Source organism: Cavia porcellus, unplaced genomic scaffold, assembly GCF_034190915.1.
Source record: "Cavia porcellus strain 051 isolate PalLab524CR breed Dunkin Hartley unplaced genomic scaffold, mCavPor4.1 scaffold_18, whole genome shotgun sequence".
In the NCBI taxonomy this organism is placed as follows: domain Eukaryota; kingdom Metazoa; phylum Chordata; class Mammalia; order Rodentia; family Caviidae; genus Cavia; species Cavia porcellus.
Genome location: NW_026947501.1, coordinates 57,863,982 through 57,891,567, shown reverse-complemented (window position 1 = coordinate 57,891,567; position 27,586 = coordinate 57,863,982). Strand labels below are relative to the sequence as shown.

The following is a 27,586-nucleotide window of genomic DNA, read 5'->3' as shown; positions in this document are numbered from 1 at the left end:
GCCGTTCCAACCGTGAAGGTGTGGACTGCTGAGGTGGAGCGCCAGGTGCCAGGTCCTCCCACCGTGCTTGCTCAGCAGTACCTGCTCCAGAATCCCTGCAAGTCTGGCAGTGTCACAGAGGCCTGTGGGCCAAAGCTGTACTCCAATGTGCACGGGCGCAGACCACCCCACTTCGCACCTCCACGCGGGGGGGGGGGGGTCTCAAACCCATTTTGGCGGGATGTCTCAGTGCGCAGGCGCCAATTCCACAGTGCGCAGGCGCGGAGCTTTTGCCCGGCAGAACCGCCTCCGTGGCTTCTTCGCCTTTCTCGGCATGGCCAACTGGGTGTTCTGCAACCGCTGCTTCCAGCCGCCGGACAGGAAGTCGTCCTTTAGCCTGACCAGTTGCGGGCACGTGTACTGTGATGCCTGCCTTCGCAAAGGTCAGGGCGGCCAAGGCCGGCTTTGTGAGCTTTTGTTCCCAAGGACCCGCAGGCTGCGGAGAGAGGGCCAAGGCCGAGCCGAGCCGAAAGGCGTGGCCCCGCCGAGGCCGGGCCTGTGGCCAAGCACCGGGTCCACACCCCGGCCGGAGCCGAGCCAGGCCGTGGGGCTGGGTGACAGTGACCGGATCCCAGAGTGTGGAGGAGCAGCGGTGGAGGGTGGAATGTTGCCTTGGCGGGAAAGAAGGAGATAAACCAAGAGAGGAAGAAGAGGTTGGGTGAAAGGAAAGTGAAGGAGCTGATGAGCTCGGCTGGGCCGGCCCCCAGACTGCCGAGAATGTCGTGAAAGCGAGGGTAGGGGACCTGGTGCCTTTGAGGCAGGGGCTGCATCCCACAGGTCTCACTCTTGAAGCTTGAGGATGTTTTTCCAAAAAGCCACGGTCACTGTGTGTTGGAAGCATACTAAGTACATGGCCCACAGAAATAATGTGGTGAAAAGGGATAGGGTCTCTGATCAGAGCTGTGACTTAGCTGTCCAGGACCCTCCTTATGTGCTGATGTATATTCTTCTAGAGTTTTCCCTATAGATGCAGATATTCAACACAAAAATGATATGTATGTTTACCACTTAGCGACCTGCTTTTATTACTTACTGGGATATGGATTTCTTTCCCTATTAAAAATGTATAACTTTTAAGATTGTGAAGTACATATTTTAACTACCATATTGTAAGTTATTTGATTTCCTATTAAAAGACAACTGCTGTTGTTCACTTTCTGATTTTTTCCCCTTAAAGTTCATTCCTAAAGATGGGATTGCTAAGCTGGGAGTGTGGTCATTAAAATGGACCAAATTGCCCCCCTCCCCCATGTGTTCCTTGATGTTCTCAGCATTGATTTGGGAGCATGTGTTGGCCTCTCAATATGGCCTGGCTTTCTTACGTTTATTGGCTACTTGCACTTTTGCTGATTGCTTTTTGGGGTCCTCTCACAGCCTTTTATTGGAATATTTGTTTTTAGTTGACTTAGACACACTATTTATCAGCTATTAACCACTTTGTCAGTGAGCTGCAAATGACTTCCTTTATCGAATCTCTCAGTCCTCCCAAGCAGAATGCTTAGATTTTTGTGAGTCAGCTCTGTAATCTTTCACTGCAGGGTTTCTGACTATGATGGTACATAAAAGGAATTTCCTTTCTGCAATATGTAATGAAAGAGAGATAGAGGAGGACTCAAGTCAAGGTGACTTGAGTGTGTGTAAGAGGAAAGGGGAGGAGGCCATTCTGGAGGCCATTGGAAGGAGACCATGCTTTCCATACCAGGCCACCACACTCTGTGAGTTGCTGAGAATCTAAGGTGAGCATGGCTCAGACCCAGAAGTCCTCCCAGAAAGTAAGAAGGCAGAGTGAGTCAGATGGTTGTATGGCTCATACACCTGGAGGAAAGGGTAGTTGGAGAGGGAGTTGAGGTAGATAATGAACAGGGGGCTTCTTTTTTTCCCATTGGATCATAGGGCTTTCTTGTTTGAGTATTCCCCCACAGGGACAGGAGTAGAGGGAGTACTCAACAAAATCGGAGGGATCTCCTGGAAGTGCTGCAGAGCTAGCAGTGTTGGAATACACATATTTGTGACTCCACATCTCAAGTGCATTTGTCCCAGTTCTTGGCTGCACTGGGGAGCAGAAGAAGAAGACAGCAGCAGGAGTTCCCTATGTTAGGGGCAGGTGTGCACCCTGGAAAGATGAGGAAAATAGAGACTGTGGCCTTGGAAGTGGCTAGTGAAGAACAAAGCTCACAGGCATAAGGAAGTGACTACTTCAAGGAAGGAGCTCCGTACAGGAAGGAGTTCTGTGTTTCCTGATGCTGGATGCTGTGGGGGCCTCGGGTGATAGCAGAGGTGCTGATTTGGAGCTTGGGACCTCCATGTGGAGAGCAGGTGGGAATGGCAAGAAGGCCAGCCACTAGAGCCAAGTCTCCAGGTGATGATGACCGTCTGTGGAGAGAAAGATGGTGACGTGGGACTAGAATCCCTCTGGATATGTGCCAGAGACCTGGAGGTTGGGCAGGTGGATCGTTAGATGCTAGCAGTTTGGATATAGTAGCCCTCTGTGCTTAGACCTAGGGTAGTAAATTAAGATTTTACTGTAAGATCTAATTGTAATGAATATCTGGAATAGATTTTTTTCCATTGCTGGGGATCAAACCCAGAGTTCACTCAACTTGGCAAACATTCTGCCCCTGAGCTACATCTCCAGCCCTGAGATAATGACCTTAAGTATTGTTGATCTTTATGACCTTTGCTTTGGTGGATATTTGTAAAGCAGGACAAAGAGCTGTTAGTTGTATAAATCATTGAACAGTATGCACACCCGTAGCATCATTCTGTGTCTGAAACATGAAAACACTTAACTGCCATAACCCTGCATATTTCTTTTTTATGTATTTCTGGAAGAAATGTCATTTATTCATATGTATAAGATAGTATAACATAAAATCTGTTTTTATTTTATAGGCAAAAAGGATGAATGCATGATTTGTAAAGTTCCTTGTCGTACAGTTTTACTCACAAAACATGTAAGTTGAAACCTATAGAATTTTGAGTGTTACAGTAATATTTTCTTTTAATCCCCTTTTGAGATTTAATTTTAGTCACTTGTGGTATCTAAATTTTTCATTTGTTTTGCTGGATTAACTGCATAGTATGAGACTTCTGCATAATCAACGTGCAATTAGGATTAAGTTTCTAAGACCTACTAATTTCCACTCTCAGTCATATATTGGCTTTCACTCACCATGTCTTGGACCATACTGTGTTCTTGGGAATGAAAATGAGTTAGAAAGATTTCTTCAGCATGATATCAGCTCTTTAGGATACAGTAGAGTTTGGTTCTTCATTGAAATCATCTGTGTGCAATTAAGGAGGTTGTTAATGACAGAGGCTTAAAATCAGGTATAGTACTGTTGCTTTTGGTTTAAAACCATGCCTTTGGTTCAGTCTAAAATACATTAGTTTCATGTGTTCTTTGGTACTTCGTTTGGAACTTAGTTACAAATGATTGTTCTTTTCTGCTTCATTCTCCAACATGTATTTCATTCTAATATCTTAAAATGTCACGATTTCTTTATTACAAGTATAAAACAAAGTTACACAGAAGTTTAGACAATATAGAAAATTAATGTGAGAGTCACCCAAGTCCTGTTTCTAATGACAGCATCCATGAGTTTGATGTCTATTCTGTGTTTTTATAATTTACCTTTATACAAAAGTGTTTTCTCAGGTGACACTATGGGACACCCACTTTTAGCTTTTTATTTTATTTAAGTTTAGTTTAATTAATTTTTTTGGTCTGAGGACCTAACCCAGGACCTCCTGCTTTCTAGATGGTATCCGCTTTTAAAACAACTACATAGGGCTGGAGATTAAGCTCAGCAGCATAAGCACTTGCCTTGCAAGCAGGCGGTTATGAGTTCAATCCCTGGTACTGATAAAAAAAAAAACAAAAAAACAAAAAAAACTACATAAGGGCTGGGAGTTTAGCTCAGGAGGCACAAGCACTTGTCTGGCAAACACAAAGTCATGAGTTCAATCCCTGGTACAAAAAAAACAAAACAAAACAAAACAAAACAAAAAAACTACATAAAGTGCAAGGTGCTGAGTTTGATTCCCTATATAAAAAAAAAAACACTTAAAAAATATGTATTTCAGCATTTTCCTTTTTTTTTTTTTAAGAGACAATCTCTCTCCCTGCTGCTTAGTTCAGGCTGGCTTTGAATTCACTTTGTAGTCCAGGCTGGTCTCGAACTCCCAGCCATCCTTCTGCCACAGCGTCCCAAAGGCTGGAATTACAGCATTTTTCTTTTGATGGGTTTGTGATGTTTTTAGCTTTTCACTGTTTCCCAAAAAACCCCTTTGTGAACACTTTTGAACAATCTCTCTCCACACTTACAAGAATATTTTTGTTGCCTACATTTCTAGAAGTGAAAAGGCAAGGGAAAAATACTTGTTTGTATCTTTAATAGAAAGGACCTGTTTTCATCCAGTGTATGCAGCAGAAAGTCCCAAGAGCCACCTGTTTCCACCATGCACTGCTGTGCAGCACCACGCCCTGCTGCACAGTCAGGCTCCAGCCAGAGCCTGGAGGGTACCTGGCCCTTTCTCTGTCTTATAATGTTCAGGCCATTTGTTTTCTTCCTTATTCCCTAATAAGTGTAATTCAGACCATCCATTTCCATTTGCACATTGTATTTCTAAGTCACTTTGACTACTGCTTTTCCGAATCATTTCTTTTTTTTTTTTTTATCGGTACCAGGGATCAAACTCACAACTGAGTGATTACAAGGCAGGCGCTTATGCCGCTGAGCTAAATCCCCAACCCCTTCTGAATCATTTCTAAAAAATCTATAATTAATTCTGTTTCCTTTCTAACTTAAGAATTATTTGAAAATGAACTCTTTAATTTCTAAATCACAAGTGTCCAATATTTTTGTTGTCTAGACCAAACCGAGTTGTCTTGGGCTACATATAAAATATATAATATAGTTAATGACTGTAAGTAACAGAATTTCCTTTTAACAATATTTTTATCATAACATTTTTACAAGGAGATAACATAAGCATAAAGCTAGCAGAATATTTAACCTTTTTTTTTTTTTTTTGGTAAAATGAATACGTCTGTGTCTGGTTTGATGAAAGTTGTTGAAATTCTCAATAAGTTCCCAAGTTCTCATCAGAAACTTTTAATCAGTTTTACTCCTTGTATTTTTTGTCCTTGGAAATAGTTGTTCACAAGCATATGTAGTGCCAAAAAGTATGGCATGAGTAAAGCGTGATTGGGAAGCATGGAATATTTTCCCTGGAAAAGATAGATCTTACAAAAGTCTAGTAAAACAGACCTGATCATATTTTTTTGACTGAGTGTCTGATTGCACTGATTTATATTCAAATATAATAAATAAACAACCATTTATTTTCTAGCATTAGCAATATTGTAGATGTAATCATAATAATATCATAAGCAAAAAAAACTTTATCTTAATTACTTTTCTCTTGGATGAGACAAAATACGTGATATCCACAAATTGAAGGAGGAAAGGTTTATGTGGCTCACAGTTTATAGAGGTTTCAGTCCAAAGTTGACTTGCTCCAAGGCAAGGTGGCATAGTAGAGAGGCATTGCAGAGGAGAAACAGTCCTTGGTAGGACAAGCAAGAAGCAAGTTTCCCTTTTATCTCATCTAGGCTACAAGTCTTTTGGGTGGTGCCACCCATAGGCCTTCTCATTATCCACACCCAGAACTATGATAAAGTAATTCAATACCACACCTCCTTAATCCCATTATCACACACCCTGCATCCAGCCACTTCCAAAAAGCCTACCTGTGAATGAATGAGGCTTTGGAGGGACATCTAGATAAAACCATAGCACTATGTGATATGTTTTGTATTTCATCTATCCCTGCTGCTAAAAAAGTATTTAGTTTATTATCTTTTCAAATAACATGACAAGCTCAATTTTAATGAGGATGAAAATTTGCACATCTGCTTATTAATTGTAAATGGTCATGTTAACAGTCTCAACAATCTATGTTGAGGTAGATTGAACACTGCTATTGGCAGTTGCTGTGTTTTACTTGCTGTGTAACATCTGATGTGCACAGGTTTCTGTCTGACTGCATGTGTGTTATAAACTGTATTGTACTGTACTGTTGTAGACTGCACTGTGTTATAAAAACTACGAGATGATGTAAAAATGTATCCTTTGGAGATCATTACTGCTGTCCAAGACTCATGCAGGCCATGGGCCGGACATACCTGTTAGATTTTAGCTCCACTGCCATTTTCCAGTTCACTTTTAGTGTTATGGCATTGTGAATGGAGAGTATGACCACATGGTGTCTTCTTTAGTTAGCAGGGTTCTACATACAAAGTGGTTTGTATGTAGTTCTGTAGAGGTGTGGAAAGCATGTCATCTTTTGTTCTCTATAAGTGAGGGAAGCCATGGGAACATCGAGGTGTGGCTACTTGATGCTCTGTACCACTATTTTGCACCATCTGGGGTCTTACTCCAGCAACCTCCTCAGAGTCCACATCTCCCTCACCTATCTTACCATCCCTACAGGAGCTGTGGGCCTTCCTGCTCTGCAGCCTGCAGCTGGCAGGCTCTGCCTGGGTGCAGGTCAGATCTAGGCCTTGGTGAGTTCCACCTCAGGAGGAAAGCCAGGGCCTTTCATGCTTGTGGCTGCATGGCCTGGCCTCTGTACCCTCCTCTTCCCCATACTAGTGTCCCCAGCTTGCTGCTTCTGTGGAGCCTGTGGCTTCCACTTAGTGCTTGGCCTTTTGCTGCCTCTGAAACATTCTCTCAGCATTGCTTCATCTCCCGCAGCCATCAGGTCTCTGAGGAGAGTCATCTTCCTGGCAGTTGTCCCATCTATGTTGTGAAACAGATGTGTCTGTGACTGTGACCCGAAGCAGGAAAGACTTGTGCAGCACAGGGTCTGCCCTGTGAAGTAAGTGTCACAAGACAGTGGTTGTCTCCACTAAGTGTAGCATCTTCTGGTGCTTCTCCTCTGATCTGTTTCTTTAAAACAAAGTTTTGTTAGATGATTTCACCTGACCAGCAGCGTAACACATATCATTATACAAAAGATACTCCTGAGTCAGTTTGTCCACATGTAGAATAATGTACATTTATCAGTTTGTCATGAAAATGGGCATTATGGCCACACATAGGAAACAGAGTACCACTGTACTGAGCCCGTTTAGGGAGCAGGAGATGGAAACTGGTGTCTGCAGAGCAACATAGATCTGGGGCTCCAGAAGGAAAGCCTTTCGAGAGCCCAGAGCAGAAATGTGGTCCAGTTCCTGAGGAGCTATGAGAAAGGATGTGTTCAGGCAAGGCCTGGCTGGTGTCCACCCAAGAGGGGAGATGATGAAGACCCTATGGGTCTGGAGAAGCCAGTTTCTTTCAATGCAAGTGGTAAGAGTTATGTATGATGTGATAAAGGCCCTATCAGCCTAGGTGTATGCATTCCTGTCCTTGTCGGTTTTTCGTCACTAAGGTTCAATACCTGACACCCACAACTTGAAAAGAAGAGATTTATTTTGACTCAGTTTATAGAAGTTTTAGTCCATAGTTGGCTGGCTCCAAGGCAGGATGGCATAGCAGAGTAGCATGGTGAAAGAGAAGACAGAAAGCAAAGAGTAAAGGGAGGATCTGGGAAAGAAGATAAACCTTCCTAGACCACACTCCCTATAACTTGCCTCTTCCAACCAGGCTGGACCTCCTAACAGCAAGTCAGTCTTAAGTCATAATACAGTCACTGTCCAAAGCCCTGACTGTGAGTACATGAGGCTCTTGGGGGACACCAAGATAGAAACCAACACACCCCTCATACTCTTTCTCCTGGAATAACCCCAGCGAGCCAGCCAGGTTTTAAAGATGCACAGGTGGGAGTACCTCCAAAGTCAGAGGGGTTGCTCTCCAACATGACCCTCCCAAAGGAGGAGCGCTGAAGCCTGCTCTAGAAACTATGTCCCTTCTGCATTGCTGGGAGGTTCTCTAATCATCCAGCCCCGGGCCTTTTTGGATGTTGGGTCATGGCAAGGACCCAGGGGTGTTACTGTCTTTCTAATTTTGGGTTGTATGCTGTTATGGTTTAAATGTGGAGGGTCTCCCAAAGAGTCACTCAATTGAGGTATTGATCTACAGTGTAGCAGTGTCCAGAGGTAGGGCCCTGACTTCATCCATGGGTGAATCCATTGTTGAGTTCATATCTGTGGGCTTACTGGATAGGAGCATAGTTGAAGAAGGTTGGTCATCAAGAATGCATTTTGTCCCAGGTCCTTCTTCTCTAGGGTTTTTGCTTTAGGATTCACACTCTGCAACTGAAGCAGAGCAGGAACTGGTGCAGGAGCTTCCCATCGCTCCTGATTTCATGGTCAGTCTCTTCTCTGCTTCACCACCAAACAATGTATTTTATGTGCACTAAGTTTTTTGCTAAGGATTTTTTTAAAATTATAAGTGGTGTAGAGCTTTTGTTTTTGCTTTTTTTTTATAACTAGCATCTGTTTTTTAAAACTCATTTTGTTAATATGTTGAATTGTATTTATTTTTTAAATTTTAATACCCCATTAGATTCCTGGAATAAATATAGAAATATAGTGAAATCATGTGGCATAGTTTATGTATATAGATGATCTCAGGTTGCTACTGTTTGGCTTAAGATTTTTTTGTTCATGTGTGAGTTGGACCTGTAATTTTCCCTAATGTAATGCTCTTTTCAAGTTTGAGTAAGTCAGTTATTATGGCTTCATGAATAACAAAAGTTAGAATTTTTTGTAGTACAGGGGATTGAACCTGAGACTTCCTGGTTTTCCCTGGATGCAGGAGGACTAGGCCCACTCTCCTGTGGTCCTTAGTCCTGCCCTTCCAAGGTAAAACATTGGTGTTTTGTGCCATCTCTGGCAATTCTAGACCTACATGCAGCTTTTTAAGCAATGACCAGAAGCTTTAAATGATAAACACTGAGCCCCTGGGTTTTCTTTCAGACTGACACCAGCATCCAGGCGCTCTTCACGGGCATAGACACCCTGTGTAAGAAATACTCGCAGGACACTGCCCAGGTGAGTGCTGCTAAGGGGGCGTTGGGAACAGATGTGCAGACACATCATCTCAGACTGTGTGCACTGTGTGTTCTGGAGATCACACCCTTGCAGATGTAGAGTCCATGTGTTTTCTGCCTTGTCTGGGTTCTTTTTACCTTTGCAGTGATGAAGCACCTGTGAACAAAAAGTTTCAATCTGGACAAAGCCCATGTAATTTATTTTGGTGTCATATTGAGACCTGTGTGAGCTAAGTTCAGCCGTGGGCCCCTTTGGGCAGGATGCCCCAGGAAATCCCATTCCTGAGAACCTCCCTCCTGCGGGATCCCTGGATTCAGGAAGCTGTCTTCTGCAAACACACCCAGGGCTTCACATGGCTGCTTGTGCATGTTTCCTGGCTTCATGTCACCTCCAGCTGAGGCAGGAGGCCTGGGAAAATTCGTGCCTACCCCACCCATCCTTGTGATGTCCTCACCCACTCACCATGTCCAGACAAATCAGACAGGTCTGCTTTGCCATCCTCCCTCTCTGGGAGCAATGCCTAAGTGGCCTCCATGGGACCCCATCCCAGATTATGCTCAGCTGTGCCATTCCAGGAAGCACCCAAGGCTAGACACATGGGAGCCAGTGGCAGCCGGATAGGCTGCTCATCTGTCATGCTGCATGCTGCAGAACTCACTCAGGTCAGGACCTGTGGGCCAGAAGATTCCCACAGACCTCAGAGCCACAGGGTTCACCCCAGCACCTCCGCAGGGGCTGCACATCAGAAAGAGACCAGCAAGCCCAGAGATGAACTCAGAGGTCACCATCTGCCCTGGGCTCCATCCTGGCACCATGTGTGCCAATAGAATCACGCAGTCATGACTATGCTTAGGCATTGTTGGCCTCCATCACTTCACCTCACAGCACAGCACAGCATTTCCCAGAGGCTGTGTGACACACGATGGCACACTTGTTTAGGGTGACATAATGGGTTTTTTGTTTGTTTGGTTTTTGGTTTTTTTGGTACTGGGGATCGAACTCATGACCTTGTACTTGCCAGACAGACACTGTGCCACTGAGCTATATCCCTGACCCCTTTAATGGGTTTATTATTTTGAAGAATCAATAAACACTTTTAAATTTCTGTGTTAATTTCTAATAAATGAATAGATAAAACTCACATGAGCAAGTTCCTCAGGTCCCCAGACCAGAACTCTGAGACCTGCTATAGGATGGCACCAGAGACCTTAGCAACAGCCACCTTGGGGGCCTTTGCTGTCCTCTTCCTGAACTCCTTTGGTACAGACAGATTCCTGATGCCTGTGAACCTCTGTTACACAGCCTGAGCCCAAGAAATGTTCATCCTTGCTGTGGAGGCTGGACGCTAGCCCTACAGAGCAAGAGCTCTCAGTCTGCAGAGGTAGAGCCATATGGGTACAAGCAAAGTTGTGGGCTGAGGAGTGTGCTTACCTGGGGTGTCTGCTGCCCCCACCCCAGACACTCACTCCAAGACTCAGAGTTGCTGATCCCTAGAGGAAACTTCTCCCTGTGCAGCCTGCGCTGTCTCTGTCCCTTCCGTGCCACAGTCCCGTCAGCTCACGCACTGTGGACAGAGTCCTAGGCTGTTGTAAGCAGACCTGGTCCAGCAGTGCCTGCACATCCTCTGCCCTGAGTTGACTCAATCCAAGAGGCATAGACTGTACAAGAAAAAGATGCTGGATTCTTTTTTTATTTATTAATGAAATTTTCCTTCTGAGGCTACAGCCTGTGTCTCTAACCCAAGCCAGAGAAACCTTGTGGGTAGCAAAACATCACAGGCTGGGGTGAGACCCCAACGGAGTGCATACACCCAGGAACACTGTTTGGGTTTTTGTCTAGATGTCCCTGAAAAACCTCACACAGTCACAGGATTTTTTTCAAAGGTGGTTGAATCTACAATGTGGTTGATTCATACTGCAGTGCTGGGATTAAAGGTAGGTGATTTTTTGATCAATTCACTGATTAGATTGGTACCGCTCCTAATCCCAGCAGTTTGGATAAGATGAAAGGGGCAAAAAGAGGCCTGCTTTCTCTCTCTCTCTCTCTCTCTCTCTCTCTCTCTCTCTCTCTCTCTCGCTCAGTCTCTCTATAGCTCTCTCTCTCATTGCTTTTTTGTCTTCTGCTGCCATGCCATCCTGCCTTAGGGCCAGCTGATTATGGGTTGAAACCTTATCAACTGTGAGTTAAATCAGCCTTTTTTCTTTTAACACTGGGTGTTGGGTGTTTTGTTCCAGCAGTGAGAAAAGTAACTAAAACAGAATTTAACATATGGGGTCCAGGCTGTCCCTCCCCCCATGCTCACAGTGGATCCCAATGGGTACATATCCCACTAGGCTCATCCCCTTTACAGCCCAGTTCCCCCCCCCCGTTCACCTTGCCTATGAGCTTTGTAGGATCCAGGGACACTATGCCCATGGCTCTGACCTTGATGCAGTCATACCTGCCTGGCTGAGACAGGGTCAGGCAGAGGCTTGTGTGCCATCCTCACCAGGCTCCTTTATCTGAAAGCCTCACTGGCAGAGGAAGAATGCCATTTTTCTGCACCCTGGCGCACACTGCCAGGCCCCTATACCTGACTAGTGTGGACATCCACTTCACTGTTGTCAGTCCCCAGTGGTCCCCAGGTACTGTGCCTGTGAGGTTATGGGTTAGGTCAGTGCTCCAAGGCTCTGTCATGCACAGTGTAGGACAAGAGACAGGCAACCATTAGGTCATCGTGGCTGTCCGTCTGTTCTGTCATGTTCCTGCCTCGCCACAGGAACCTGAGGCAGGAAAGGAAGAGAACAAGAAGCCCCTGAAGTCACAGAGTTCTGCCTATCCAGACTTGATGCTGGTGGGCTCCCCTAGAGCCCTGTGCAGGTACTGGCATCCCACCCCTCCTAGGAGCCCATGGCAAAGACAGGTGGATTCAGCTCTGCACTGCAGTGGGGAAGTATGAGGAGTTGTGACCTGTGTTGCCTCCAGCACTCTGTGGTCTGCATGGGCAGCACTGCACTGTGCCCATTTTGTCCCAGGGATAATGGCTCTTCTGGGCCTGAGACTCAGCCACTCTAAGGAAGACGTCGCCCACTGACTCAGAGGTGGTATCTATGGAGAGGACAAGACGACAAGCCCATCCTCTACCCATGTCCCTGTCCACAGCTAGTTTATCTCTGGTACCAGGCTGCACACTGCTCCCTTCTGTCTGTGGTATAAGCAGACTGCCAGGCTTAGCAGAAGTAACTAAATATACTTTATTTGGCCGTTTGTGATCTGTTCCTGAGTGATGGCAGAGTTAGGTGACTTGGGACAGTCTGGTGTTTGAAGTGGGTGTGTGCCATCATCTGAGCTTTCACTCACCAGAAACAGCTGTCTTCTCTGAGTCAAGACCACTGTTCCCACACTTCCATTGGAGCAGTGAAAAGCTCAACTCCAGCTGTGCATGCAGCTGATATGGGGCTACTGTGGTAAAGTCAGATGGGTCAGGTTTCAGGGTGACCAGCTTGTCCCTGCTGACATGCCATGATTCTCTACTTGGTGCTGGTTGATTAGGAGGCCATCTCGGGCCAGTCACTGTCATCAGAGGACCATACACTGTGGTTGGCCCAGTTGAGTCACATGTCATATGCCTTTGAGGCACTTGGAAAGGAATGGCTGTGGAATGACAAGCAGCCATGGTATCAAGAGTGCTTCTTTGGGCAGGCCCATTGGCTTCCATGTTGGACACGTGTTCCCCACTCCAGGAGACTCAGAGCCAAGTGTCCACACTGGGCAGCCCTGGTGCTAGCAGCTCTCACCCAGAAGCAGCCAGGAGTCTCTGTGGGAGGAGACCATGTGCAGCCACCCACTCTTTCAGCCCCTCAGGTCCCCCCGCCCTGATGTGTATCAACCTCTCAGATTTCAGAGTTCCAAGACAAACACAGGAAGAGGCTGCTCGCCTTCTATCGAGAAAAGGTAAGCAGAGTGATCTGCTGCCTCCTAGGCCTTTTGACCTCTGACATAAAGGTTAGAGGGCCCAGGTGTGAGACTGCTTTTCCAGTGTGCAGTGTTGTCATCGTCTCCCCTTTGCCTGACACTTGTCTTTTGCAGAATCTCTTGCACTACTTTGTGGGCACAGCACAGAGGTTCATCTGCTCAGCTATCTAAAGTTTTTTATTTTGTTTTTGTTTGTGGCACTGGACATGGAACCACCCAGGCTGTGCTTAGAGTACCTGTGCAGTCAGTCGAGGCCAGCATCCCTAAGCAGCACCTGGCAGGGCTGAATGCTTGGCTCTTTCTCACCCCCCCCCCACCTCCACCTCACCCATCAGATCCATGCTGTGCTGTGCTGTGCAGGAGGGCTGGGCTGTGTCCCCTGGGCCACACTGGCTGAAGGCCCAAGGAACTGAGCTCGGTAAGCTGAACTCACTGTAAACTGTCACTCAGTATGGTCCATCTTGACAGAAGTTGTTGCATGTGTTTAGATCTCACAGCTGGAAGAATCACTCAGGAAGTCGGTGCTGCAGCTGGAACGGGTGCAGAGGTAAAGTCCCTGGCTGCCCCTCCTGCTTAGATTCTTGGTTGTAACCTAGGAAGCACAGAAAAGGGCTCTTCTGGATGCATGATCCCTCTAGAGCAAAGGATTGCAGAAGAGAAAACAGAGGGTTTGTGCAGGCAATGAACCTTGATTTCCCCATACTCTAGGGTTGGGGGCACTGGGGCCAGCAGATATGATGCTCTTTGGGTTCCTGTAGAGCATGCCATCTGTGTGCCCAGTGAGAACAGCTGGCTGTTTCAGAGCCCTTGTGTGCTTCCAGTTGAACTAGTGGGATAAAACTTTGGATGAGGTGAATTTTTGTCATCTAATTCACTTTCTTTATTCCTCTATTTAGTATGAAATCATCACAACAGACAGCTTTTAGCACCATAAAGAATTCAATTGCAAGTGAGTCAAATAAACCTGGAAAGGGGAAGAATGCAAAGGTGCATGCTGCTGAGTCACACTGCATATGCACTAACGTGAAGATGTTTTATCCTCTCTCCTTCAGCAAGGCCAGATGGGTATGTGCGGCTGCCAACCAGTGGGTCAGCCCTCGACAGGTATGTGGACTGCTGGGATGGTGTGGGATGGTGGGCAAGTTGTGGGGCCATGAGTCCTGTGGATACTTCCATGTTTCACTTCCCACCTTGCTACCCCTCCATATCCCACTAACCCAGGGCCTGGACAGTTTGCTGGACATCTGACCCCCTTTGTGTTCTTATTACCTCTGTGTGAGGCCAGGGACACTGTCCCTGCAGCTGCAGCAGCTAGTGTGGGAATAATTACATGTCCTGGTGATCTAATAACCCCAATTTCACTGCGGTTGCAAAGCCAGAGTGGCTGGCAGTCCAGCCTGCTTAGATCTGGAGGGGCTGGCCACAGACACACATGGGTGCCTGTCACAGGTACCTGGCGGGTGGCCCCATGTCTAGCTGTCAGACCTGTGGCGTGGGACCCCTTGATTGGAAACCTCATTTAAGCTATCAGTTGCCTAGTCTTGCCTCCCTATGTCCTGGGGAGAACCCTTAAGGAGAAGGAGCAAGGCAACATGACACTAAGGGACCATCTCATAGAGGTTCTTGGGTCTTAGCAGGCAGGTCAACCCTCCATCCTTGAGCTCAAAGGCAGGAAAAGGATGGCACTCAAAGGCCAGCACCTTTCCTGGACCCAGGGAGCTACCCTCCTAGATCTTCCCAAGGATTTCTCACTAGTGGGCAAGAGCCAACAGGCCCTGGTTTCCTGGGGTCATGCCATGACCAAGAGAAAGTCATTGTGTCATGACTACACAGGCAATCAGCTAAGATATGTCTAACTGTCCTGTAGGAGGAGGTTATGGGGCAGAGGTCTGGATTCACATGCTGAGAACCTGGGGAGCTAGAGCTGAGCACTGCTGGAGGACAGTCCAGCTTATAGTCCATATGGATGGGGAGCCGTGTAAAGTGAGAAAGTTCTCAACACATGGGCTGGGTCATCAGAGCCATCCTTGGGACACTGCTAGAACTGTTGGAAGAGAGGGATTTCTGTTCTGAGGTTATCTCTGGGCCAAGGAGGGCTGAAACACAAGTCTACAGGTGTTTCCCTGTCCATCTTTGGGTGAACGAAGGACCAGTATGGGCCCAGCACTAGTAGTGTGACATGGGGCTGGACAGTCCATGTTACCAAAAGCAATTGATATTCTTGCAGCAGGAGTCTAGTACTGTGGCTCTAAGAGGGAGCTGAATGAGCCAAAATGGCATGGAGGAGCAAGAACAGGGAGTTGTCAAGTCCTGTGCTTCGTAAGGTACTCTGATTATGCAGACAGTAGGCATCTAATAGTGTAGAGAAAGTGATTGGTGTAATAGCCACACCCTGATAGCACACAGGAAGAAGGGCCTTCAGGTACTCACACATGGTCTTGCTATGTGCAGTGTGCTGAACTGATGTTTTTAATAATAATTAAGTCATAGGCTAAATTAACGCATTTCACTGTTTGACAGGGTGGAATTGATGGAGGTTGACCTTACTCCTTCCCCAATAAGGAAAGTAAGTACCTCTGTGCTGCCACTGTGCTGTGCCCCTGTGTCACGTGTCAAGTCCTTAGCTGTCCTAAGTGCTCATAAATGGACCTAGTCTTTTAACAGCAAACTGACTTCTAGCAGTGCCCCTGCGCACACATGAGTTCTAAACTCAGCCCCAGAGGACCCTCAAGAACACTGTGTTCTGCCTGAACAGCCAGGCCCATGGCAATGGCAAGGGTGGCCAGGCTCCGTGCTGCAGGAAACAGAAACCCTGTCAGCCCAGGAGAGGCAGATTGGACATGCGAGGACTGAAAAGGAGAAGGACACAGCTGCAGATCAGAGAGAACACAAGGCCAAAGTCCAGGAGACTGCAGGTGATCTGGTCACTTGCCCAGTCCAGGTGGAGGGGCGTCCTGCATGTACCTGGACAGGACAGATACCAGGCAGCTCCAAGATGGGGTGAAAGCAACAGAGTACAAGGTATATGGACAGGGTGGGTGCTCTGACGGTGCAGTCACTACCCAGTCTACTTCCTCAAGAGCCTACCTGGTTCTTCACAGTCAGCAAGAACTGTTCTTGTTAGGTAAATTTGTGCTCCTGGAGGGTTTCCTCCTCACAATGGGCAGAGCCCTGCTTGAGAGAGATTCAGGGAGACTCCTTGGAGCACCCACCCAGAGCTGGGGTCCCACCAGCTGGCCACAGAGAGCTGTGGGCACACCTGCTCTCTACATGTGGACAGCCCACACCTCCTGGGGCTGCTGGCAGGTGATTCTTCATGGAAACTATGACTGTGAAGGAATGCAGGGCTCCCACTGTGCAGGTGACCAGAACTGACAGATGTTTTCTATAAGGTGAAGCCATGACTCAGACATGAGGCAAACTGTAGTCATGAGGGGGGGCTGGGGATTTAGCTCAGCGGCATAAGCGCCTGCCCTGCAAGCAGGCAGTCATGAGTTTGATCCCTGGTACCGATAAAAAGGAAAAAGCCAAAAAAAAAAAAAAAAAAAACAAACAAACGACGTAGTCATGGAAAGAGAATCTAGTATACATGGTGGGGGGAGTGAACCCACACTCAGGTCCAGGAGCCAGAAGCACCGCCAATGGCCCACTGCAGGACAGTTCAGACCCACAGAGTTGCCATGCCTTCCTCCTGACAGTGAAGCATAGCGGGCCTTTCTGGAGTATATGTTCTAGTCAGGAAGCCTCCAGTGAGCAAGCTGTAGCTAGAGGGCAGAAGATAGTGTGTTTTGACTGTGTTCCATGAGCCAAGCCTACCTGCTGTCCTGGCTCCATCCCAGCAGGTATCAGGGTGGAGTGTGGCCCTACAGGGCATCCAGGGTGGCAAGGCTATGTGCTGGCTCACCCCCTGCTGGGGAGATGGAGGCACCTGTGAGAAAAGAGGACGTGGAGTAGCTGCTGTGTCTCCCCCTGGAGGTCAGCACCATCAGAGGGGCGAGTGGTACTGTGGTTCCTGTGATGCCAGCTTCCCCCTGAGAGTCTCCTTGCTTCCTAGGTCCCATTCTGGCCTCTGCCAGTATGGTCCCCGACATGACCACCAGAGTAGAGTGACTACAGAAGCTGAGGCACAGCCCAGTATGGCTGCCAGTGTCCTAGACTGAGGTGGCAACTCCCAGATAAGCTCAGGGTGGCAATGGCACAGTCAAGGCCTGATGGGAAGATGAGAGGCCAGGCCAGGCCAGGAATCCAGCTGTGGGCGGGGCATGACCAGTTACCAGCAGAGACTGTGGCTGCCAGATACCACAGGTCACGTGGGGCAATCACGCAGGATAGTAACAGCCTCACCTCACAGTGGTTGGGTAGGGAGAAGAGGGTGCAGGGGGCCCCAGCACAGAAGCCCAGACTACTGATGAGGGCCACAAATGAACATCCCTCACCAGATGCCTGCCACAACCTCTGCACAGTGAGCCCCTGTGGCCTCTTGTCACACCACCTCTGTGTGCTCATCTGCTCTCTGAACTCATGCAACAGCCATTACCAGGTTCTCCCCCAGATGGGGCTCAAGTACCAACTCATAAAAGCTCAAGTAGAGCACTTACCTCACCCCAGACACATTCTCTGTGAACTGCCGCAGTCTGCTGGAGGGTTGATTTTCACTGGACTACACCCGCCTGGCTGTGGCTGTAGAACAGCTGAAGAGACTGCTAGGGTGTGAGCTCTGGACTCTCAACTGGGTCACCATCCTGTCCCAGACCTATGGAAGATGCCGGGGCACACTGTGGGCTCAGCATCCTGGGCCCTCTGGGTTGGTGGGCAGCCAGGGATGGGAGCTCCAGAGAGGTTAGCTCTGAGTGGAGGAGGGGATGGTGGGCTTCTCCTTGAGAGCTGTGTTAAAGGCACTGCAGACCCTGGGAAGAAGCCTGGAATACACTCACACCTGACAAGTGGGAGGATTACCCAGACCTGCCAAAGTAGGGGTGACCTTCAGTGCCACAGAGGCTGTGGTGCAGGAAGAAGCCCCTGTCCTCAGCCACATCTACATCAGCTATCCAGGCTGGGTCTCTGGTGTGTGCCAGTCCTTTCACAATCAGTGTGCAGAAACAGCAAGGCAGCATCCAGAATCACAGTGGGGCCCACAAGGACACAGACTTCCCAGGGTGGAAGTGCCTGCCTGGTTCAGGGTCTGTGGGATGGTGTGCAGGGAAAGTGGCACCGAGGACTTGGCAGGCACATGTGGTAATGGCAGAGTCAAAGCCCAATGGGAAAGTGAGAGGCCAGGCCAAGAATCCAGCTGTGGGCAGGGCCTGATGATGACCGGCAGAGACTGTGACTGCCAGACCCCACAGATCACATGGGACAGTCACTCAGGACAGTGACAGCCTCACAGTGGTTGGGTGGGGAGAAGAGGGTGCAGGGGGGCCCCAGCACAGGCTGCTCCACCAAGAAGAGTCACTCGAGGCAGTGTGGTACCTGCCTTCCTCTCCTGAATTCCCTAAAATACTTGGTGGATCCTACATCCATTCACTGTTTCAGGACCTGGTGCAATGGAAGGAATCAGGGATCCCACCCCACACTGGCCCACTGGACTCATGTCCACATGGAGCCAGGTCAGATAGGAGTCTGCTGGGTGAAGAGGACTAAGAAGGAGGAGCTCACAGAATAGGTTCTTAATGAATGGGGATTCTGACCTAACAAGAAGAGTGAAAATCTCACCCGCTATTTTCTCTTACGTGCTTAGCCTGAGGTCACAGTGGGCCCTGCAAGGATCTCCGTGATTAGTCCGCCTCAGAATGGACGGATGGGTGAGTACTGTTCCTGTAACCTCACTCAGGTCCATGCAGGGGTATGCAGGTGTTCTCTGAAAACTGAGATCACTAGAGCTGTCAGAAGTCACCCTGGAAGGCTGAGCTGCCCCTGTACCAGGCTGGGCACAGAGGAGCTCCCAGGAGACAGGAGCTCTTCCCCTTGTGGTTCTAATCAAAGCGTGTGGCTGGGTTTGCTTGCTAGTATTCCACTTGGGTCAGTAGCCCCTTTGTTGACCCAGGCTTGGTGATCCCAAGGCCCTTGAGCTCCCCACTGCCCCTGTCCTCAGCTCCCTAGCCCTGGTTCCTCTCCACAGGCTTCCTGCTGTACCCATCCTCCTTAGGAGTGCAAGACCTACTGTTCCCCTGCTTTGGTGTGGGAGCCCTTGTAATGGGTACCCCGACTCCAGGACCTGTGTCCTTACCCCACAGAGCTTGCTAAAGTGGCAGAGTTCTGATCAGTGTCCTCTTGTGTCTTCCCTGTGTCACCAGCAGCCTGCACAGGTTTCCGCCCATGGCCAGGTTCCTGTGGGGCTGCTTCCCACAGCTGGCCCCTCCCAGCTCCAGGGACTGGCCATGCCCAGGTTGCTCCCCTAGAGGTGTCCACAGGTACTGTCCTTGCTCACAGTTCCCAAAGGGCATTTGCTCTCTCTAGAGGCTCTGTGTGTGCTAGGAGACTATGCAGGGGCTTGGCTCACACTGCCTCCATCTCTTCTCTGCAGTGTCCACTGTATTCTGTGACTTTGTCAATTTGGAAAGAAGACCTTTTGGTTTTCATTCCTGTAACTACTCATGATCCTGAGTGTTGTAGTTCTATTCCTCTCTTGTTCTTCCTCTGACTTAGCTATTTTCATCCTTTTAGTATATGGCATGCTTAATATGAAACATACTGATTTTATCCAATTTGCTTTGTTATTCTGTATTTAACTTTTAGAAATTAGCCTTTTTAGCCAGGTGTGGTGGTGTACATCTGTAATCTCAGCACTCAAAAAGCTGAACCAGGAGGAATGCCACAAGTTTGAGGCCAGTGTAGGCTACATAATGAAGTCCAGACCAGCCTGAACTACATAGGCAAGGCCCTGTCTGAAAAAAAACTTTTAAAAAATTAAATAGAAATTTACATAAAAGATTTTACCTAACTTTTTGCCGTTTAGGGGGCTGTAGATCTCATAAGCATTTGTTGAAGGCAGAGGTCTGAATCTGAACCAAAGTTTATCACCATAAATAATCCCTATTTTACATTTTTTGAAGACCTGTTTATCTAGAAGCATGACTATATGAATACACCATGAGGTTAACAACAATCATTTGTCATAATCATATGGAAACCTTTGTATGGGCACTTTTTAAATCAAAAACCTTTTGTATTATTTCTTTTAATGATGACCACTGTGAACATATTACAATAATTATGTAGCTTTAGTTGGGGAGGCTCCCATAATGCTATGGAGATCACTGAAGCCTCCAATCAATGAACAAGAGCTGTTACCACGTGACCACTTTCTTATTCATCAATTGAAGTCCTATCCAATAATCCCAACCTCAAGGGATTTTTGTTTAACCATTTTTATAATAATTTTACTTCATCCATTGAGCTGTTAAAGGGCATCTTGGTTGCTTCCAAGTTTAGCAGTTAGATGTCCATTGCCGATTGCACATGGAATGGACGCATACCTTCAAGTCCTGTGGTAGAATATCAAGAAGCACAGTTACTGCTAGTACTATGGTGAGAGCAGGTTTGGTTTGGGAAGAACCTGTCATGCTGTCTGACAAAATGCTGGGCTGTCTTGCATTCCCATAGCCACAAGTGGCTCCTGGGACTCTGCATCCTTGCCAGGGCCTCAAACACACAAAGCAGAAATTTGTGTACGGATTAGGAGGGAAAAAGCTATTTTTTTTTAGATTTCCATGCTCTTTTTTAAAGGGATTAATAGAAGAGTTAGCCAGAAAAAATTGTAAAGGGAAATGGGAACAAAAATATAAGTGACATGCGTAAAACAACAAAGTGGCAGACACAAGTCCATCTGTATTGATACTAGCATTTAATAGAACAAATTACAGGCCACAGTAAATAAGCACAGAATACCACACTGAAAAAAAAAAGAAAGATCCAGCAGAATGCTTTCTGTAGGAAATAACACCCCAAAGACACAATTAAAAGAAAGTTATAGAACAGACACATCAAGGACGTGGCAGCCAGATTACTGGAGTGGCTGTCATTCATAGCAGGCTCAACAGGTTTCAAGACAAAACTTATTGCTAGAGACAAGGACAAAAGGGTCAATATATTAGGAAGACACAAACTATTAGTGTAAATACACCAACAAAAGAAAACCCCAAAATACACCTAGCAAATGAACTGATGAAATTAAAAAGAAATAATTCATCATTGATGATTTGAGTATAAAGCAACCAAATAGATAATTACTAAGAAAATAGGAGACTTAACCAGTACTCTTGACCACAGTGACTTATGTGATAAGATACCACCCAACAAGAGCAGAACAGCATTCTCTTCAGGTGTAAATGGGACATTCATTAGAACAGATTAGATATTAGGACCTAAAAAACTTCCAGCACATTGAAAAGGATTTGGATCATACAAAGTGTATTCCCTGACCACAGATTGAATTGGGAATGAACAACAGAAAAAAAATCTGAGAATAAAACAAACAGCACAATGCAAATTAATCCATGAGTCAAAGAAAAAAATCAGAAGACATTAGAAAATATCTTGAACTGAATGGAAATACATGTCAAGTTTATGTGGTGCAAGCAAAGCCATATTTATAGTATTAAATGCTCTTTTGAAAATGATAAGGGAGCGTACCATTTAGCTCATTGGCATAAGCACCTGCCTTGTAAGTGCACAGTCGTGAGTTCGATCCCTGGAATTGGGTACCAACTCCCCAAGAAGAATGTAATTAGTATGTAGTGCAAATATACTAATAAACATTTTTAAATAGAGTAAGGTGAAAAATAAAATGGAAAGCACAATCTGAACTTAGTAAGCTTAAGCTACCAAGCAGATAGAACCAACAGAGATGATTAATGGGAGCTAAAGTTGTTTCATTGATGAAATTATCAAAATCAACTTAAGAAATAATAAATCCAGATAAACACCTATTAAGTGAAGTCACATTGGTAATTTTTCAGGAAAAAAAAAGCTGATTTCTCAGCAGTTTCATGGATCAGTTCTGTCAAACGTTCAAGGAAAAATGAATCCCAGTGCTACATGAACTTGGAAAATAGATCAGACACTCATCAGTTCCTTTTATTGAGTCAGTAGTAGCCCAGTAATAAAGCTAAAGAAAACCCGCACCAGTATTCTTCATGAGTATAAATGCAGAATTCTTTAAAAATATATTTGACAATCAAATCTAATAACAAATAAAAGATGTCGTACACCATTTCCAGGTATTCAAGTTTCATTCAAGGTACTCATGTCGATGTGGCATCAGAAGGTCAGTTAATGTAATAAACTATGTTAATAGAATAAAGGGCAAAAAAATCTCAAAATATTTTCAATAAGAAAAGAATTGCCAAACTACAATTGTTCATGGTAAAAAGTCTCAACAAAAATGAAGTAGATGAGAATTTCCTCAACTTGATAAAAGGCATCTTTAGAAAACTTACAGGCCAACATCATAATTAATGCTGGAAGTTTTGTTGACATAAAACCTGGGCATCAGAGCACAGGCCTATGATCTCAGCTCCTGAGGCAGGGTCATGACTTCAAGGTCTATGATGAAACTGCATCTCACAAACAAAACAAAAAAGAAGAAAGAAAAGAAAAGCATATAGTTTGAAAAATACCACTATATTGATAATGATGTGATATATGTGCAACATCATGAAGTCTGCATAAATACCACAGGTAACAAGGCAGCAAGGTGACAAAGCTACAAAAACAATCTACAGAAATCAATTTTATTTCTATATTTTAGTAAACAGTCTGAAACTGGAATTAGTTGATCATAACTGAAGGTTTTCCTGTCTTTTCATGATACCATGCTATAGTGATTTTTTAAAATCTTACAATGCGTTTTGAAATTAGATGGTATAAACCCTATTAACTTTGTTCTTAATTATAAAAATAAGTTTGGCTATGTTAAGTCCTTTGCATTTCTCTATAATTTTTAAAATCTTTTTGTCAGATTCTACTAAGCCTGCTGGGACTTTGATAGCAGTGATTCCGAGTTTGTGTGCCAGTTTAGAAAGAATGGCCATCTTTACAATTCGGAATCCTTTGTACATATTCTGAATCTCTTTCTCTACTTACTGTATCTTTAGTTTCTCTTGGAAATCTTTCATAATTTTCAGTGTACAAGTCTCACAATCCAACAATAGTCCTATAAAAATCAGTACAATACTGTAATGGAATATAAAATATTTTTAGAATATAAAATATAAACAAAAATAAATTAACCTGCACTTATCTTTGAAAACTTTTGTGGCTGGTATAGAGAGACAAGAAAGGAGGGCTATTGTGTAGGACAACTTGCACTATCATTAACAGAATTACTGTCTCAAAGGAATCTTTTTTTTTCCCTGCAACTTTAACCTACCCAATGACAGTTGCTTTTGCCTCCTTTCGTGGACTTCATGGAAATGTGACATTGCATTGTTGTTAAATGGATTCATCACTTGCCTTGCCACAGCCTATATAAGGTGGTGCTTTCCCACAAAATTTTGCAGTTTCTCACATTTTACATACCTTCTTCATCTCATTTGGAGTAAGAGATTCCTCTGCCTTTTTTTCCTCCTCTTCTGCAGAGGAAATCTTTCTGAAATGCCTTTCATAATGTCACTTTTCTGAAGGTGTCATGGGCAGAAGATCACTCTGATCTGCCTCTGTTCCAGTGATGCCAAAGACCCTGCCCTCCTCTGGTGCCTCTGTCCTATAATGCCCATGGCCCTTCCAAGTGCCTGTGATCCGTGCTTTGGCCTCAGCACTACCCATGTCCCTGCTAATGACAGTTATGCCACAGGGCACTGTAAGTGAGATACAGAGCCATCTGTGGCCTCCATAGTGAGCACATTACCCTGAGCAGGGGTACCTGCCATCACAGCTGTTCATGGACCTGTGCATTGAAACACACCAGGATCATTTAAGATGGTGAGGCCACTCGAAGGAAGAGACTTCACCACAGCCTGAGAGCAGGAGACTGGGTGTGACAGCAGCCACCAGGACAGCCAGCTGTCAAGAGGCAGGCAGAATCCTTCTGTGGTTCCCTGGAGCATCTGGGCGTGGGGGCTGAACCCCGTGGCCACTGGCACTGGCAGCTTGATTGCTTTGTGGGCTCCAGGGTGTGGCTACCCTGGGTGGTCAGGACCAGAGCCTGGCCTGCTGGGTCTTCTGTCAGGCGCGTGCACAGGCAAACTGTACTCAAGTGCCAGGGGGGTTCCTGGGAGGGCAGTGCTTGCAGGCCAACAAGGCCCCAGTGTTTGAACACAGGGAAACAAGATGAAGACAGGGTGGGTGCAGCCCATCAGACAGTTCTGTCTCCAGGCCCTCAGCCATCCAGCAGGGCCTTCAGAGAGCAGTGTCCTTCCTTGGTCTGGGAGGCAGAGTTGAACCTAACTGGTGCAGTTACCTGGACACCCAGAGCAGGATCTAGCTGCAGGGCCACTGTCTCAGGCACTGGGGGCCAGGTTAGGGCTCGCCCACTAGGGTGGCCTGGGGCAGTCATCACATTGCCCTCCTGTGTCACCTGGCTGGTTAGCCCCATGCAGACCTGTGTCAGTCTCCATCCTGCCGTGGCAGGACATGTTGTGTGATGTGCTGTGGGGCCTCCTGGCTGAGCTAGGACTAGGGTGGGCACTGCAGCCCAGCAGTTCTATTCCCCTAATACCAAACTGCTGGGTTTTTCTTATCTTTCTTCTTTTGGTTTTTGAAACAGGGTTTCATTATGTAGTTCAATCTGGCCTTGAACTCATGACAGTCTCCTGCCTCAACCTCCCAAGTATTGGGATTGCTGATGTACATCACCATACCTGGCCAAAGTGCCAATTTGTCTCAGTGGCTTGCATGGTCTCCATGTTACCTTCTTGGGCCTGCCACAGCAGTCAGGAGAAGTCGGGGATTCAGTGCGTTGTCAGCCTCATGATGTGGGACAGCAGCCATGTCCTTCTTTGAAGCCTGCAACATCCTCACATGACACTGTCATTTCCTCCACAGGCAGTGTCTCCTACTGGGGCCCTCAGCATCCAGCCCTGACACCCAGCCCAATTCCCAGCCAGACAAGTGTGTCGAAAGCTTTCAGGTAGTGTCCCCAAATGGCATTTTCTCAATATGTGGATGGGAAACACAAATGGTCTGTCTCCTGGCCTAGCCATTAGAACCAGGACTGCTAGACAGCAGGACTGCTCCACTCTAATTTTGAGTCAGGCTCTGGTGAGCAGTGTCATGTTTTGCATTTTGGAAGCTGTGCTGTACCTTAGGCGCTTGCCCTGTTACTAAGCCTTCCCAAAGAATCATGTAATGACTACACGGTATTTCCTCATGGGCACCGACTATGGTTTTGTTTCCTGCAAAGCTCAGAACATCATTGTCTCTGCTCCTGTCTGCCTCCAGGCCATGTGGAGATGTGTCCCATAATCTTTAGGTACAGAAACTGGGCTGGGCCGCATCGGAGAGCTGAGGAGTAGAGTGTTCCTGCCATGCCTGAGGCTCCTGGTGCCCTCCCAGTCCTGCAGAAGGGAGGAAAGAAGGGAGAAGCAGCAGTCAGCTGATCTAAGGCCCATGGGACCAGAGCTGGCTCCCTGGGCTGTGCCCTCCTTTGGGTGGGTGGGCGCCAAGGTCTCAGATGGTGGACTCCTGCTGGGCCCCTCCCCTGCCAGGCTGTTTCTGTGCTCTGCAGCAAGCTGGCCTATAGCTCATCCTGCCTCTCCTCTGCTAGCCTGGCTACACATGCTCATGGCTGTCCGCACCATCTGCCTGGCAGACTCCTACCTTTGTCCACCCAGGAATGCAACCTCTCCTTCCTCGGTGCCCACTGATCAGCATCTTTACTCCTGCCTAATTCACTGTCCTTTTTTAGTTTTATACTTTGAGATAGAGTCTGGCTAAATTACGTAGCAAAACCCAAGCTTAGTCCTCCTACCTCAGTCTATTTCAGGGAATCACAGTTGCAGGCCACCGTACCTAACTTTTCTACTCAGTTCTGTGGTGGTGTGTGCCATGGTGGTGTCTGCTCTCTGTCCCTCTGTGGCCCAAGGGCAAGCAGGGATGCACTAAAGGCATTTGAGTATTGAGTGCATGTAATGACCATTGTCTTGAAAGAAGAGGTTGCTGTGCAAAGTTCCCAAGAGGAAGTGCTTGCACGAAGCCTCAGGAGGCCGAAGGAGCAGGCAACCTGGACATAAGCCTGCATATGCATTCTGCACAGACTGGGGTGGCGCTTGTCATGTGTGAGTTACATGAAGAAGGGGACGGGCTTGGGCTTTGAGCTCTGGCTTGACTAGAGGAAGGCCTGTCCCGAGGCAGGCTGTCTGCTGACCCCAGGAATTAGCTGCATCGTGACCATCAGCCCAGACACAGTGTGGGCCTTGCTGGTCCTGTGTATTCTGAGTGTGCTTTTGAGCCTGCCTGGATGATTGTCACAGATACTTGTGATGCATCAGTTACTCTGTTGAACTCATTTCTAGGGTCCCATCACTACAGGTCCACTACAAGCTTCCATCACCAGTTCCAGTGTCCCAGCTGCCTGGAAGGGCAGGGAGACAGCCCAGCCCCAGAAGCACCCAGGATGAGCCCCGACCCCCCATCAGCATCCCAGGTCTGCTGCAGAGGCAGAGCGCAGGCAGGTACCCACAGGTGGCAGGGACAGCCGAGCAAGCACCTAGGGAGATGGGTCCTTATGCTTCTCAGGTCCTGGAGGAGGCATCAGGCACTCAGAAGCACAGTAGTAACACATTCTTGTCTTCACTGTGGACTTTTAAATTAAGACCCAGATGCACCAGTCCTGCTCTGGAAGGACTCATATGACATCTGAAATTTTAAAAACATGTATTTGAAGGAAGGAACCCAGCATGGTTCTTCCAAAACATCTGCATTCTGCTGTCCTCCTTCCAAGATTAACGCCTTTATGTTGTGACCCCATGTCTCCTGCAGAGCCTGCTCCCCTCTGGGCACCAACGTGGGCACCAACACGTGATGAGCCATCCGTGTGCCGCCCCTCCCGTGACATCTGTCTCTGCTCCTCCCCAGAGGAGCTGTTCTCCTCTGGGAAGAATGTGGCTGTAGGCCGACTGAGACCTGAATAAAGCTCTCTGGTTGTCTGACCACCTCTCTGTGATGTGTAGCAGCATTCAGACCCCTGAGGCCCCGAGTGACCCTGTCTCTAGGAAGGCCGCTGCCTGCTGTGCAGGGGGTTGTCACTCTTGGGTCTCTGTACCCATGGTGCCTTTGCTGACCTAGGATGTGAGGCCATGGCCGGGTGCCCAAAGGTACCACAAGGCACACCACCCCCGGCTAAGGGCATGTGCGGGGCTAGCACGAGGCTTTTTTTATTCTGCATTCACCCACGAACTGTGAGAGGATTGGCTGTTCCATAGCAGCCATGTGACGCAGGCTCTACAGACTGGCTGGAGCCAGATGGGCTGTCCCAGGACACCTGGGGCACTCTGGTCCCCAGGGTGTCTCTGCCTGGACTGAAGGAGGAGAGAGCCCCAAGTGTGCTGTCCTCTGGGAAGGCCCTCGAGTGTACCTTCTTCAAAACTCATGCTAGTCAGTCATTCACAAGTCCTATAATAAGATTCATGTTCTGAGGGGCAGGAGTTTAGCTCA

General features: G+C 47.1%; 1 protein-coding gene across 8 annotated transcripts; it reads left to right on the top strand.

Annotated features, from left to right (window-relative positions):
- Positions 1–242: 242 nt before the first annotated feature.
- On the top strand, positions 243–27,135 carry Rnf212 (ring finger protein 212). 8 transcript variants are annotated; one of them, XM_063230066.1, is made up of 12 exons: positions 243–422; positions 2,932–2,993; positions 8,966–9,040; positions 12,917–12,973; positions 13,483–13,541; positions 13,891–13,943; positions 14,047–14,098; positions 15,515–15,560; positions 18,732–18,795; positions 24,977–25,061; positions 26,462–26,604; positions 26,912–27,135. In XM_063230066.1, exons 1-12 carry the CDS (start codon positions 314–316, stop codon positions 27,061–27,063), a joined length of 957 nt encoding a protein of 318 aa, XP_063086136.1. In that variant the 5' UTR covers positions 243–313; the 3' UTR covers positions 27,064–27,135. The 8 variants fall into 8 exon arrangements, with proteins under 8 accessions (XP_063086136.1, XP_063086139.1, XP_063086134.1 ...); XM_063230069.1 differs by having other exon boundaries at positions 26,462–26,600; positions 26,912–27,132; XM_063230064.1 differs by having other exon boundaries at positions 26,446–26,600; positions 26,912–27,130.
- The last annotated feature ends 451 nt before the right edge of the window (positions 27,136–27,586 follow it).